A 14,789-nucleotide genomic window follows, 5' to 3' on the forward strand; every position below is an offset into this window, starting at 1 on the left:
TATACTACTTGGATTCCTAGACACAAAGTGAGAATGATATGGAGGGTGTTGTGAGAATGCACCAGATAGGCAGTTGAGCTGAAATGAGGTAGGATATGAAAATAAAGGGCTGTACAGTAGTTCCCCAGTACTCCCAAAACTCTGCACAGAGCCTTAAGAATCTGGATTTTCAGTCTCCATTCTTTTGCCTGTAGACACCAGGGAACCCTGAGTGGGAGGTTCCAGGGGAGGGGTGAGAGTGGGGAGAGAGGGTAATAAACAAGCTGCTTTGTGGTTAGTCGATAGATCACATTTGCCAGACATGAAACAAGTGCACAAACAGAGGGTCACCTCTGCGGCTGAGAAACAGAGGTGTTGCACCCCACATCCCAGTATTCAGTTATAGATTATACCGGACAGCCAAGTGTGTACAGTACCTGATATCTTTGTTACTTGTTTATGTGAACAGTAATACCCACATTAGCAAGAAGGGAATGATAAATATCTTACTGTAAATAACTCACTGAAGACATGGTGGCATCAAAATTTTAATGAATCAGGCAGAAATGAAAAAAGAGCAAAGAACTGTTCATGCCAATAACACAACATTGGTAAAAGGACACCATGGGACCTACCTCTTGCCAGGAGGCCATTTGTCATGTTTATAATTAACTTTCTTCTTGTTTATTATCAGATTTTATTGAATTAGCACAGTGCATTGCTGTAAATATTTCTTGGTGATAATGCATGTTTTGAGGTGGATTGAGGCTAACCCAAACGCCAACAATACAGTTTTGACTGTTAGTTAAGATTTTGTTTTACTGCTTTGACTATTAGTTTAAAATTTTGTTAAGGGAAATAATTCCCTGCTACAGGCTACCTGAGGCATTGAGTTCAGATAATGGTCTTCACTTTGTAGCTGAGATAAATGAAGAATTGTATAAGGAATTTGGGATCTTGCAGTCTTTCCACTACTCCCATCAAACCCCACGCAGCAGGAATAGTGGAATGTGAGAATGGAACATTAAAAACTAAGATGGCGAAATTAATTGAGAAAACAGGGCTGAAATTGGCTAAAAAGTTTTACCCCTAGCATTGTTTAAAATGTGACACTGCAGGCAAGTCAGGGCTATATGTTGAAGAGGTGGTCCATGGACAGCCAATGTGAACACCTGGGGAGCAAAGCCCGCACCACCAGTAGAAATGGATTTATTAACATTAGGTGATGATGAGCAAATATTTGAGTAATCTAACTAAAGTTTTTTCAGGTACATTGAGCCCATCTAAAGGCGGGTGAACCAACAGATTAAAGTGGTGAATTTTCTAACGTCGAACCTGACAATTCTGTCCTTGTAAAGAAGTAAAAACACAAAATGCTGGAGAAACTCAGCAGGTCAAGCAGTGTCCTTTATGTAGCAAAGGCATTACTGACGTTTCAGGCTTGAGCCCTTCATCAAAGTATGAGAAAATGTCAGTGAGCATCAGAATTAAAAAAAAGTGGGCAGGGGAAGGTGTGCTGTGAGCAGGGCAAGACATGATAGGTGGAGAAAGAAGGGACGGTACAACAGCATTGAGGAGGGGGATGGCAGGGCTGTGTAGGTGAAAGAACTGGAAAGGCAGAAAATGGGGGTGGGAAGAAAAGGTGAGCAGGTTTAATGGAAAGAAGTGAAGTCAATGTTGGTGCCATCTGCCCAGAAATAAGGTGTTGTTCCTCCAATCTGCAGGTGGTCAGGGTGGGCTAATACATAAGGCCATAGACAGACGTATGACTACAGGAGTGTGATCACAAATTGAAAAAAAGTCTGTGGAGAAACTTGGACAGCATTAAAACAGTAGCTAGGTAGCTGGGAGCATAATACATTTTTAAAAATCCAGTGCCAAAGCTTTGTGCAAAGGGATATTTGCAGCAGTCAGGCATTTCAACTTTATGCAAGTCCTGAATCTCTCTTTTTGCATGTGGTTCATCCATTTAGTGATGTTGTCAGAGTTCTACGTACAGCAGCCTTGACCTATAATTTTACAGGTCTCCCCACGACCAGCCGGAATAAAATCAGAGTCTATTGTCACGGTATGAATGGCAACCATCTCCACTGACAGCTGAGAAACCACCTTCCCAGCTACTTGGGAGTCCCTTATCTATTTCATTAGCTCCAACACTGAGTCGGCCAATCAGCTCTTAGGATGCCTTTTTCGTACCATCCCAGGGGAACAGAATCATAAAGACCTGCTCCATCCTAGAGATAACTCCCTTCGTCCTGAACCCAGTTACCTCTGGCCAATCAGGGTATTAGTGTAGCTTCTGTACATGAGCCATAGGGGGAACCACATATCCCAATTAACAGGCCCACGTCAAGTTGGTCGTCAGCTGTGGATATGCCCTATATCAAAAAACATTGCATACAGTGAAGTTTTACTTTCTCCCAGCTTTGGTATGGTTATGTATCTGTGGGTCCCAAAAGAGGTCCTGCTACTCTGCTGTCCTCCACGTGTTTATCCTAACTTACATTTGTCTGTAATCTGTTTAGTCTTAAAAATCCATTATCACTCCCTGTAAGGAGTCACCCAAAACTCCTCTTTTCAGTCATGACTCTGGTATTCAGTTCACATATCAAGGCGACAAAAAGTCATAGCAATAAAGTTCTTATGTTAGAATAAAAAGTCTAGGTTTTAGGGGGGCCTTTTTTCTTCAGTCTGTTCGGTGTATCCACTGAGGGTGTCCGTCGAACTTTACTGCAGTCAGTGTTGTTTAACAGCACCTAGAATGTCTACCTCACTGAGTTCTCAATTTCCTCTGATCCCATTTCCTCATGAGGATGTAATGTTCAGATTCTACATTAGGATGTTCACCACTTTGATTCTGTTGGATTACCCTCCTTTAAGTGGACTTGAAGTACTGGTGAATGCACCACTCGAAGAAGTCTAAGTTAGATTACTCAAATCTTTTCTCATGTTTTGGCCTGATGATAATAAATTCATCCCCACTGGCCGTGCGGGCTTTGCTTCCCAAGGTGTCTGAGTTGGCTCTCTGTGGACTATCTCTGCAGTAGATAGCCCCGACTTAACCTGCGGCGTCACTCGCATTTTAAATAATGCTGTGAGTAGCACTTTTGGCAAATTTTAGCCCTGTTTCCTAGACAATTTTGCCAGTTTAATTTTTTAATGACCTATTTGCACATTCCACTATTCCTGCTGTCTGGGTTTGATGAGAGTAATGGAAATATTGCAGGATCCCCAATTCCTTATTCAATTTTTTTAAATCTCCACAACAAAGTGAGGACCATTATCTGAGTTTAGTACCTCAGGTAGCCAATAGCAAGGAAATATTTCCCTTGATAAATTTTAAACACATTTTCAAGGCAGTATCATTTTAAAAATTAAAGCAGCAATTATTAGAGCAATGTACTCACAATAATTCAGTAAACTCAGATTATAAACACAAAAATTGACCTAATCACTTCTGCACGGTGTCCCTTTACCCACATTGTTTTATTGGCATGCAGCATTCTTCGTTATTCATTTTTTTCCCTTCTGCTTCACTAAAATTGTGGATGGCACCATGTCTGTAGTGTGGTATTTACAGAAATATTTATCATTCCCTCCTTGCCATTGTGGGTATAATTGTTCACATAAGCAAGTAACAAAGATATCAGGTACGGTACACGTTTAGCCGGCATAATTTATAGCTGAGTATCAGGATGTGGGGGCGCGACCCTTCTATTCCCATTGTTGGTTCTCAGTGGCCGAGGCATCTCTCTACTGAAAGAAAGCAGCTTTTAATGTTATCACTGCCCCAGTTGTCCAGAAACTTGCTGTCTGCCTGCTCACTTGGGTATCTTGTCTCTGTTAGTGAGTTGCTGCATTTCAATGGAATGGAAATATTTAGGTATTCTAAATTTTCAATTTAACCAATTATTGATTGAATTTCCTTTCAGTTTGCAGGAAAACTAGGTTAATTTATGATTGAGATTAAAGAGTCCTCATCTTAAATAAAATCGGAGTGTTTTACCAAAAACAAGGGTGGTTTGAAAGTGAATATTCTGAGTGAAAGAGGTAGCAGTAAAAATTTACACTGCAGTAAGCATTTTGAGGCACTGTTTTCTCAAATGTGTTAATATTTGTCATACGTGTATGGCTCAATCCGAATCACTTCTTAGCATCCTCATTTGGACTATAATTTGCCTCCAAGGTATTTCCTGCAAGACTTTTGAATCATCAAATGCTACAGCATCCAGTTACATCTGAAATGAAAAAAGAACCAAGTTTAAGTTGTCCTCAGTGGTGGCCAGTCAGAAGATGGGGTGTTGTTCTGATTTGCCAGTGATCTTTTCTCGCTTCTGAAAATCATTTAAAGAGAGAATTTAAGACACAAAGTTGTTATTTACTCTATGCTGGTGTTTATAGTCCATTACAGCAGCCTCCAATCATGCTTGTTTTCTCATTACACATCCTGCTATAGTGTTTTTTTTTCACTGCTAAACTCACTTCCACTTAAAATCCCCTTAAAAGCACAGCAAGAAACAGTCTTTAACTCCACATGTCTGTGCCAGTCCCAATGTGCAAATCAAACTAAAATTCTGTCGTTTAAATATCCTTCCATCCTCTTCATATGCCTTTGGCTATCTGGAAACCTTTTAAATATTATTATTGTATCTGTTTCCACCTCTTTTACTGTAGGCTCTTTCAGGTGGCCAGAATACTGAATATTATACCCCTATGCAGCTGTTGGGATACCCACCTGAAGAGCCTGATGCGCCTCCAATTGGCAAAGTCTCCCGAGGCACCTGAATGCAGCCACCTGAAAGCAGCAGCGAAGGGGCAAGCTGATGACACTATCAGCCGGCTACCCAACTCCCTGCTGCCTGACAGCCCGCCGGCACATGACCTGTCAGCACCCCTCCCCGCTGTTTGACAGCCCCCTCCGCCGGCCGCCCCTGGCCCAACGTTCCCCCACCGACATGATCTGGAGTGCGCTCTGAGGTGCCTCTTGTGGAACAGTTTTTTTCAGGTGCACAGCACAGCACTTTCAGGGCTGCCACCTGAACAGCAATTCTTCAGGTCAGTATCCACTTCTCCAGCCACATTCTTGATGGAGATTGCACCTGAAAGTGGCTTTTGAGTCTGGCAATTCATCTCAACTTCATATTTTAACTCTTTATCCAAGAAATTGTTTTATTGAGTTTCTTATTCAATTTATTCATGATCATTTGGTTTTTCTGTCTACTTTAAATTATTCCAAACACCATCCTGACTTTATTGACCACAGACAAGTATCTTCTTAGTTAATATCCTGAGATAAAAGCCCCATCTAGCCTGACTGAACTTTAAGCAGTAAGTTTGCAGACAGTTAAGTAATTAGCCAGGATCATTTGCACCTATTCAAGAAGGGGTCCGTTTGAACAAGACTTCTAAAGTGGCTGATATTCCAAAAACAATCCCTGCTAACGTGATGTATGAAAAAAGTGCACTGATAAATGACTTCTTTTCAATGCCTAAATTTTCTCCATGTATTTTAAGAACTGCTAATTGCAAACCTGCTTTTATCGATAACAAGTTTAATCTTCAGATAGTGTCAGGAGAAAATTTAATGTGGGCTTGTTGAAACAGCACTTAAAATGGTGTTAGTATGCATGTACAGATTAGTAGAACAAGAAAGGAGTAAGTAAGTTAGGGGGATAGCAAAAGTTTCTCTCTCTCTAAGGTTGGGGTCTTGGTTTGAGTAAAAGTGGACAGAACTTTATATATTTCAACCGTTGCAATCTGCTCCCATTTTTTTAAAATAAATCATTCATGTCTGTATTTTCCCATGCTATAAATTGTGGTCTTTTTTTCCTCAGACTCGTTTAATATTTTAATCGTAACTACCAGGTTTTTAATCTGAAATGATCATTTGTGGTCTTTAAATATCCCATTTTATCGCAATGACTGCTACAGAGCTTCTGTTTTGACACTTGGAAGCCTCCACTTACTACCTTCTATGCTGGAGAAAAGTTTAATGTGTGTCTTTTTGGACAAGCTGTTGCCCCATACCCCACCTCACCTCCATATTTTTCTTCTAATACGTCATTTTGTTTTCTCGTTACTTTATTAATCATTAGTGCTTTTGTTTATTTTCCTTCTCCCTCTTCTGTTGTTGATCATGCCAGTCGCTCTCTGACTGCAATTCCGTCCACCTTTTTTGTTGTCCATTTTGAGCACTCACTGTTTTGCCTCCACTACTTGTGTTATCCCTCCAATTCTTAATCCTTTCCTCATCCCACTTTTTGTGAGCTTCCTCCTTCTATTCTCTAATTCTATTTTTCATTTCTTAGAGGCATCTTTTTGCCACAGTAGTTGTTCAGTGTTGGCAATTGTACCAGTATTCCACATCCCTCCTGCTGGCCATGTTTCATTTCCTAGTTTTTTAGTTAATACCGCTGACAGGATACAGTATTGCTTACCATGGTTAGCATTAATATAGCACATTGTCTGTACTGGGGTACCATCTGAGCTTTTATTGATAGCCTAGCCCATTTCCCAGCCCTAATTCCAAGTTATCTCAGACGGTATTTCCTTGTGGTAAGGTATACTGTACTGACTAAATCGTTTGCCATCTGACCCTTTCACCTTGCGGGAAAAATACATTACCAAAGTATCCAGATTCCGAGTTGTCAACAATTGTAATTAAATGGGATGAAACATTGTTTCAGAATAGGTTAAATAGACCAGGTTGATTACACAACCAGCTGCCCAAAACAATACCCAAGTCTCAGAACGTAACTTTCCACTACCAACTTCTGAGATATTTGAGTGGGCCAAACCTTCCCCAGTGGTATTTCCATGCAAAGTATTTTTTTGACTGCATAGTGACATTTGCAGTTGGCAGGACAGGATTTTAGACTATCCCTGTAGTCAGCCCCATAGTAAATGGTCAGGTATCATAATTTAAGAACCTCTCATTTTCAACTAGTTCAAATAGGTTAAATTGGTTGATGCTACAACTAATTGCTCAAATTGCTCAAGTGTGGGTGATTCCCTTACTATACCCTCAACTGGTCAAACGGTCCCCCTTAATTTGCAGGCTTCAGACTAAGGATATAAAGAACGTATTCGCTTTGGTGGAATATCGCACAACTCATCACACAACTTGTTTCACAAGAGCAAAACCAACCTCATTGTCTTCCAATGACCTGCTTGCCCTGAGTTTCTCCAGCTTTGTGTTTTAACTTAAAGCATACAAGGGAAGAATGGGCCAAGCTGAAATGGAAAACAATGATTTAGAGAATAATTGAGTAAAATGTGCTGTAGGTTTTAAGTTAATACACAAAAGTGCTGGAGAATCTCAGCAGCCCCCACAGCATCTAAAGGAGGCAATGATATATAATCAATTTTTTGAGACTGAGCCCTACCTTAATGTATGAGCAAAAGGCAGGCAGGGACCTGAATAAAAAGGTGGTGTTGGGGAGGGGTGGGGGTTGTTGACAGTAGAAGCAGCAGGGGGAGGAGCACAGGCCAACAGCCTGTGTACATGGATAGGACGGAGAAGAGAATTAAACAGGGGAGTGGGTTACGGCAGATGCCATCTCACTAGCTTTACACCAAGCCCTGGAACACGTGGATGCTCTTTATTGACTACAGTTCAGCATTTAACACCATTATCTATTTAAAACTAATCAGCAAACTGGGGCTCCATACCCCACTGTGTAATTAGATCCTGGATTTTCTACAATCTTTATCAGTACTGGAGCATCACAGGGCTGCGTTCTTAGTACGACATCACCATTTACAAATTTGCTGAAAATACCACAGCAGTGGCTAGATACAAAGGGGCGAGGAGTCAGTATTACAGGATGGAGATTGAAAACTTGGCTGAATGGTGTACCAATAGCAACCTTGCACTCAAAGTCACCAAAACTATGGAGCTGATTATAGATTTTGGGAAGTTAAAACTATAGGTGTACGATCCAGTTATAATCTGGGATCAGCGGTGGAGAGGGTGAGTAAATTTAAATTCCTGTAAGTCACTGTCTGGTAAGACATTTCCTGGACTCAAAATATTAATGACATCTGAAGAACACCTCTTCAAAATTTTGAGGAGGCTCAATACGACATCAGAAACAGGCAAATGTCCACAGATGTGCAGTGGAATTTGTGTTGACCAGCTGCATCACGGCCTGCTACGGGGCATCATTGTCCCTGAGCGGAAAGCCCTGAAAAAGGTAGTGGACACAGCCCAGGGCGTTACAGGCAAAACTCTCCCAGCTACGTGGGACACTGCCATCAGAGAGTGGCAGCAATCATCAAGGATCCACACCACCCAGCACACGCTCTCTTCTTGATCCTACCATCAGGAGAGAGGTCGAGGGGCCACAAGGCTCACGTCACCAGGTTCAGAAACAGTTGCTACCCCTCCACCATCAAAACTCCTGAACAACAGACTCATTTGAGCACTCATGTTATGCACATTATCTAGGACTGAATATTACTATTTCTGAATTTGCACAATGTATTTACATTTCTTTCTTGTTGCTGGTTTCTAACTTTTGTATATGTATATTTTTCTTGAGTACAGTTTTTATTTGATCAATAAATAGAAATTCTGCTTGACCCACAGGAAAAAGAATCTCAGTGCTGCATGTGTACTCTGTCAATAAATTTGAACTTTGACTATGGAGCTGTAGGAAAGGAGATCAAGGGATAGGGAAAGAGAGAGAGATGGGGTGGGGTGGGGGGGGGGGGGAAAGAAAGCTAACGTAAACTGGTGAAGTCGATATTAATGCTATCTGGTTGTAGAGTTGCAAGATGGAATATGAGGTGTTCCTCCAATTTGCAGGTGTCTCATTTTGGCATTGCGACCTTGGACAGACATGTTGGTGTGGGAATGGGGTGGGGAATTGTAATGGGTTTCTATGGACCTATTTCTACTCTTGCAGCAGAGAAAGAGAAGGTGCTCAACAAAACAATCTCCAGTCTGCATTCAGTTTCTCTGATGTAAAGGATCTTTGCCTCCTAGACCACTGCAGGACCTCCTGAGTTTCTCCAGAACTTTCTTGTATTAACTACAATCACAGCACCTGCAGACTTTCTTGTTTCATTTAGTTTTTTTAAAATACAATATATTCTATGTCGAGTTTTGGATCTGAGCTGATGCAAACTCTTCTTTTAGAAATACCTTTGTGCATATGCCTTTGAGTACAGGGAGGAATTATCCAGCAATTGTTTCCCAGTTCTGAACAAACATGAACAGCGCTCTATCTCACTTGAGTTTCTGATTGCGGTTGGAGTTCCTGGTCCTGGTCCCTTTAAAAATGCAGTTGTTGTCAAACTTATTGATGCAAACTAGTTGTACTTTGGCACAAAGTGTTCTAAAACCAATTCAAATTAGTTGGCAGTGAAACGCTGTTTAATCAATAGCAAAAGAACTCAAATACCTTGGATTAAGCAGGTGATGAGAAAAGAGTGAAAGGGCTTTTGGTTAGATCGTGACTTCTGATCGTAGAAGAGTTACCTTCTTGAGTGTAAAGTGTTAGTCACAGCTTTTCATCCAAACAATTATGAAACAATCTTTCAAAATTTAACCCATCATAAGCAGATGGAAGAAACATTCATCGCTTGCCAAAGATGGATAACAAAGAAATAGCCATTTATAGTTTCTCCTTGAATGACCGTCACACACATTTTATGGAGCACACAGTAAGTAGTTCATTAAAACATGGCAAATAAACTTATGGAGACTCCTAAAAGGAGCTAATGATTTGATGATTTGTGATCTTTAAGGTCACTTATGGGGTTGGGAATGTTTTTTTTGGTTCCTGATGAATGGAAAAGAGCTTTGTGCTTTGTAGCAAACTTCTTGTTTGTGTTTTGATTTGTCAAAGTCTAATTTCTACCAAGTTCCTCTCTCTTTCTCAAGACAACCACCGATGGACAAGTGGGAGAAAGTGATAAAAATGTGGAGCGAGGCAACTGGTCCTCGAAGGCTGACTACCTGCTCTCTATGATCGGCTGTGCTGTGGGTCTGGGGAACATCTGGAGATTCCCTTACTTGGCATATAAGAACGGAGGAGGTACTGTGGACATTCGACAGTAATTCTAACAATTATATTTATTATCATCATTATTGTACAATCTACATATGCTCCAGAATTCTTACTTGCTGCAGTTTAACAGATACTTTGTATAATAAGACCTACAAAAACAATTTAAAATAAAAGGTGTAATAGTAGACTTAATTGAATTAGTAAGGCAATAAATATAGATATATAATAAATATACAGTTATACTAGGGGAAATGAGTGACTTTCTAACAGAGCAGACCATCCTTTTGTAATATCAGAGCAGTCCCTGATTAATGTAACAAGGGAAAGTTCATGGGCTTGATAGCTTTTGGAAAGAAGCTGTCCCTGATTGGTTTTTAGGCTCCTGTACCTCTGCCAAAAAGGTAGCAGTGGGAAGAGATTGTGACCATGGTGATGGAGTGTCCTTTATGATGTTGGCTGCCTTCTTGTGGCATTAGCTCACATAGATGCATTTAAAGGTTGGATCTGGCTATGTTTGTTACCTTCTGGAACCTTCTGAGTTTCTGAGCACTCAAATTGTCAAACCAGGTTATTATGCAATCAGTCAGTATACTTTCCACAGCACACCTGTAGAATTTTGATATTTGATGACATTCAAAATCTCCTCAGACTTTGGAAGTCGAAGGATTGATATGCCTTCTACAGCATTGCCTCAATGTGCTGGCTCAAGGAAATATGGTCTCACAGGAACTCACAAGTTCTAACCCCTTTCTTCTCTATCCTATCAATGTGGCGGGTTCATGGCTCTCTTTCATTAAGTCATAAAGTCCATTGGTCTTGGTGAGGTACCACCCATCCCTATTTTTCATCTCCATCCTGTATCCTGACTCATCATTTCCAGTTATTTGACCAACAATGGTGGTGTTGGTAGCAAATTTGTGGATTTTGTTGCAGCTGAACTTGGCTGTGCAATGATGAGTGTAGAATGAGTAAAGCAGGGGACTAAACACACAGCCATGGGATGCCCCATATAGGCAAATCCTACTTTACATGATGAATTCATCCCAATTTTTACTCATGTCAGATGAATTCGCATTGAGCCATTAATAGAATCAGTCGGAATAATTACAATGAATCCCCATTCTTTCAGATCATCCATCAAGACCTAAAAATGTGCTTTTAAAAACAACTTTTAGCTACATAAAATGCCAAAACTGTTAAGGTTAATAAAATAATAATGATATTTTTTATTTATTTCATAATTACATCATAACTAATCTATTTTTCAGAAATAGTCCAAAGTTGACTGCACAGATTTTGATTTTTTTTCCTCATTGTACAATTTCCTACAGGTAGCGGTCGCTTTTTTCTAAATTGCTGCAGATTTCCATGCTTATTTTCATGTTAGGATCAATATTTAGATTTAAATCCTTGGCGGCTTCAATAAGTTCAAATCCTTTTTGAAAAAATTCTGGAAAGTTTGCGGCAGCATTTTTATCAGGGCTGGCAGCTTGCCTTGTGATTCTTACGATGTGTAATCCTGTTCGATGCTTAAAGTCGTCAAACCAACCTAACCCTGCAGCAAAAGTTTTGGTATCCCCCTTGAAAATTATTTTCTTTAAGCATCAAAAAGATGTCTAAAGCTTTGGTTTGAAGGTTTTGTTTTTACCAAGTGGTATTTATTCGCTTTTGGCCACAATCTTCATTCCAAAGATGAAGTGGCCATTCCATTTCAATCATTAATGGGCTTGGGTTTCAAGTTATTTGCACTTAGAGGAACTGATGCAACTTTATCTTGTTCTTTATATTCATGCTTCTTACTTAAAATTGTACTATTGACTCATTGTAGCCCAGATCGTGTCTGATTTTCACATCGGGGTTCATGTTGTTTAATAATTAGTGTTTCTTCTAACACAATTTATTTTCCTTTTAATATCATTTTCAGATTATTTTTCCACATTTTTTTTATCCATATTTAATTGGGGACACACACCAAATCTGACTGTCATTTGCGCCTATTTTATTTAGGGCCATTCACAGGATCTACTTGTAACTCAAGGTTTCCAGGAATTTCCAAAAATGATCTCATGGTACATGGGTAAAACAGGAAATGGCTGCAGTTTTCCAAATTGTGGTAACTGAATTTTGTGTTGAGTGAAGTAGCGTTTAGTGGGGTTTGCCTGTACATACGATCCAACAGCACGGTACAGGCCCTTCCAGCGCCCAAGCCCGTGCCACCCAAATACCCCAATTAACCTATAACATCCATCCATTTTTGAAATGTGGGAGGAAACTGGAGCACTTGGAGGAAACACATGCAGACACAGATTGAATCTACAAATACCTTTCTGACAGTGCTGGATTTGAACATGGGTTCCTGGCACAGTAATAACATTGCACTCACTGCTACACTGACTGACTGTGTGGAGTAAGGTTATGTTGCTGATTCACACCAATGGGGATCTCCCATTGATAATACATGAGGGGAAAGAGCTATTAACATAAATTTAGTAAGATGGTACTAAATTCAATGAACCATAGAATAATTTATTTCACTGGGTAACAAATAATTTGAACATTCTTTATTTCAGGAAAGATCAATTAATTCTCACAGTTACATATGTATAATTTTTATAAAACCATATATAATTTTGGGGAACAACCCAGAAGTGTATGGTTTATTATTATTAAGTGAGATCTATCAAAGAAAATTGTTTGACAATGAAAATGCATGGATCTTTGCAGCTATGTACAACTGGTGATTAACTTTATCTGAACCTCTTCAAAATGCATTAACTCGACACATCAAGTTTCTCCACATACTCGTGCTGCCTCAAGATTGGGAAGAGAAAATGAAATTGTCAAACATTTTTCCTGAAAAAACAGAAGCACAACTAGGGTGGCATTGCTGGCATAGCGGTCAGCGAAACATCTTTACCGCAACAGCGATCGGGACCGGATCGAGGGCTTTGGTTTCTTCCTACCATTCAAAATATACTGGGGTGTAAGTTAAGTGGGTGTAAATTGGGCCGTCAGACTTGTGGGCTGTTGTTACCGTGCGGTATGGGTAAATTAAAAAAAAAAAATTTAGTGTGGCACACCACCAGCCTACTGCAGGGGCAACCTCTGTACCTGCAGGAAAGTAAGGGGACAGAACAACACCTGGCTGGCTGTCAATCAGTTGGCTTGAAGGGATCAAGCTCCACCCGGTCGGGTGTCAATCACCCTCCAGGATATAAGCCTGCGCCGGCCTTCCGAGGCCTCACTCAGAGTTACTGCAGCTACAGCCAGCCTGGCTCTGTGGAAGTCTTTGTGGATTAAAGCCAGTTGTACAGTCTTTACCTTGTGTGTGTCTGATTCTGGCTAACAGCGCACCATATTTATAAACAAGTTATTTTAATGAACTTTACAAAATGCAGATTACCTTACTCATTTCATTCTGAGATTTAAAGTGGGAGCAGAAAGTCTCTTCCTGAAGATGAAAATCTCTTCCTTCTATGCTGTTCAGCATGGGCAATCATGTCTCTCCATCCATCTCTGATCTTCCAAATTGTAGTTGTTGCTGGAGGAAACTTTACAAAAGTGAGGGAGACACAAAACATAAGGATACAAGTTAAAGATGGGCAAAAGTGGAAGGCTGCAGATACGAAGTACATTTTCTTAGAAATGTAGGTGTAATGTTAACCTGTCAGATTGACTCCATACCAGTCGTTTTTGATCTTGCCCTCCGATGAAGTCCTTTTGAATGTTTTGCAGGTGCCTTTCTTATACCCTATATACTCATGTTGGCACTCATTGGGATGCCGATGTTTTTTCTGGAATCGTCCTTTGGGCAGTTTGCCGGCTTCGGTCCCGTTAAGGTGTGGAAAGCTGTGCCTATTCTGCAAGGTTAATTTTTATTTGTGTTATAATTTAGCAAACGTTTAAGTGAGTTTAAGCTCTTCTAATGTACTACCTTTAGCTTTGTCATCAGATTGGAGTCTTGCTGGATCACTGATCACAATCTGATCTCTGCAAAACTTTTACAGAAGAATCATATGCAGCAAGCAAACCTATCAAACATTAAATTAAGATAAATTGAATAGACCTCAGGGCCTGGAAATATAGACTAAAAAAAATCCAAATGCTTTAAGTACTTAGAAGCAGTTTTCCCATGTAAATCTTAATTTCTGGGACCTTGGGACGCATTGGCACAATTAATTGTTTAATTAGTTTTTACTGGTATTGCTAAACTAGGATGCATCATGGGTAAGTTAATTAATGTTCCTTATCTCTCATATTCTTTTTACCTAACTGTGGTGGAACACTGTACTGGTTGGCCTGTCCCGATACTGTAACTCCTCCCCATTCAGGATTCCTAAAAAAGGTGGTATCATCCAATCCCTTCCCTCAGTACTGCTTAGGAATCAGGCCAACAGCAAAATATAACTAAGTTTATAGCTATTAATCTTGACTTCTGGTCTGTTGGGTCTAATTGACACCACTACACTAACATCCCCAACTCTCCTGGCCATTGGTGAATTCCAAGATGGCCCAATCCTAAACCATAGTCACCCAGCTGCCACATTAATTCTGGTGGGCAGGTTCCACCTTCCACCACATCAATTCTGCTGATCTCAGTCTTATTCACTGTCACTCCAAATCCCACCTGCAGGCTCCATTTTTAGATATTTTCCCATCATTATAATACTGGTTATTGTTTCACCTTTCTCCCACCAAATTTCAAATAGAGTACAGTAAATATGGTGTCAATCAAATAGTTGTGTTTTCCTTAAGTGGTGGTTGTAATATGGAGGAATACTCATCAGGCAAGCA

General features: G+C 40.2%; 1 protein-coding gene and 1 long non-coding RNA gene across 3 annotated transcripts in view; one reads left to right on the forward strand and one right to left on the reverse strand.

Annotated features, from left to right (window-relative positions):
- Positions 1-14,789, reverse strand: part of LOC138740679 (uncharacterized) — a 53,383-nt gene that overhangs the window by 20,600 nt on the left and 17,994 nt on the right. The window contains exons 2-3 of one of the 2 annotated variants that reach the window (XR_011343112.1): positions 13,680-13,855; positions 13,399-13,546 (exon numbers count right to left, since the gene is read on the reverse strand). This is a non-coding gene — a long non-coding RNA (uncharacterized lncRNA). Of the gene's footprint in view, positions 1-13,398; positions 13,547-13,659; positions 13,856-14,789 lie in introns of both variants that reach the window. The other variant, XR_011343113.1, reaches the window with a different exon arrangement.
- LOC138740678 (sodium- and chloride-dependent neutral and basic amino acid transporter B(0+)-like) overlaps positions 9,877-14,789 on the forward strand; it is a 37,262-nt gene continuing 32,349 nt past the window's right edge. The window contains exons 1-2 of the mRNA XM_069893667.1: positions 9,877-10,022; positions 13,731-13,862. Coding sequence (XP_069749768.1) covers positions 9,953-10,022; positions 13,731-13,862 — 202 coding nt within the window. The 5' untranslated portion in view covers positions 9,877-9,952. The remainder of the gene's footprint in view (positions 10,023-13,730; positions 13,863-14,789) is intronic.

Source organism: Narcine bancroftii, chromosome 8, assembly GCF_036971445.1.
Source record: "Narcine bancroftii isolate sNarBan1 chromosome 8, sNarBan1.hap1, whole genome shotgun sequence".
Classification (NCBI taxonomy): Eukaryota; Metazoa; Chordata; class Chondrichthyes; order Torpediniformes; family Narcinidae; genus Narcine; species Narcine bancroftii.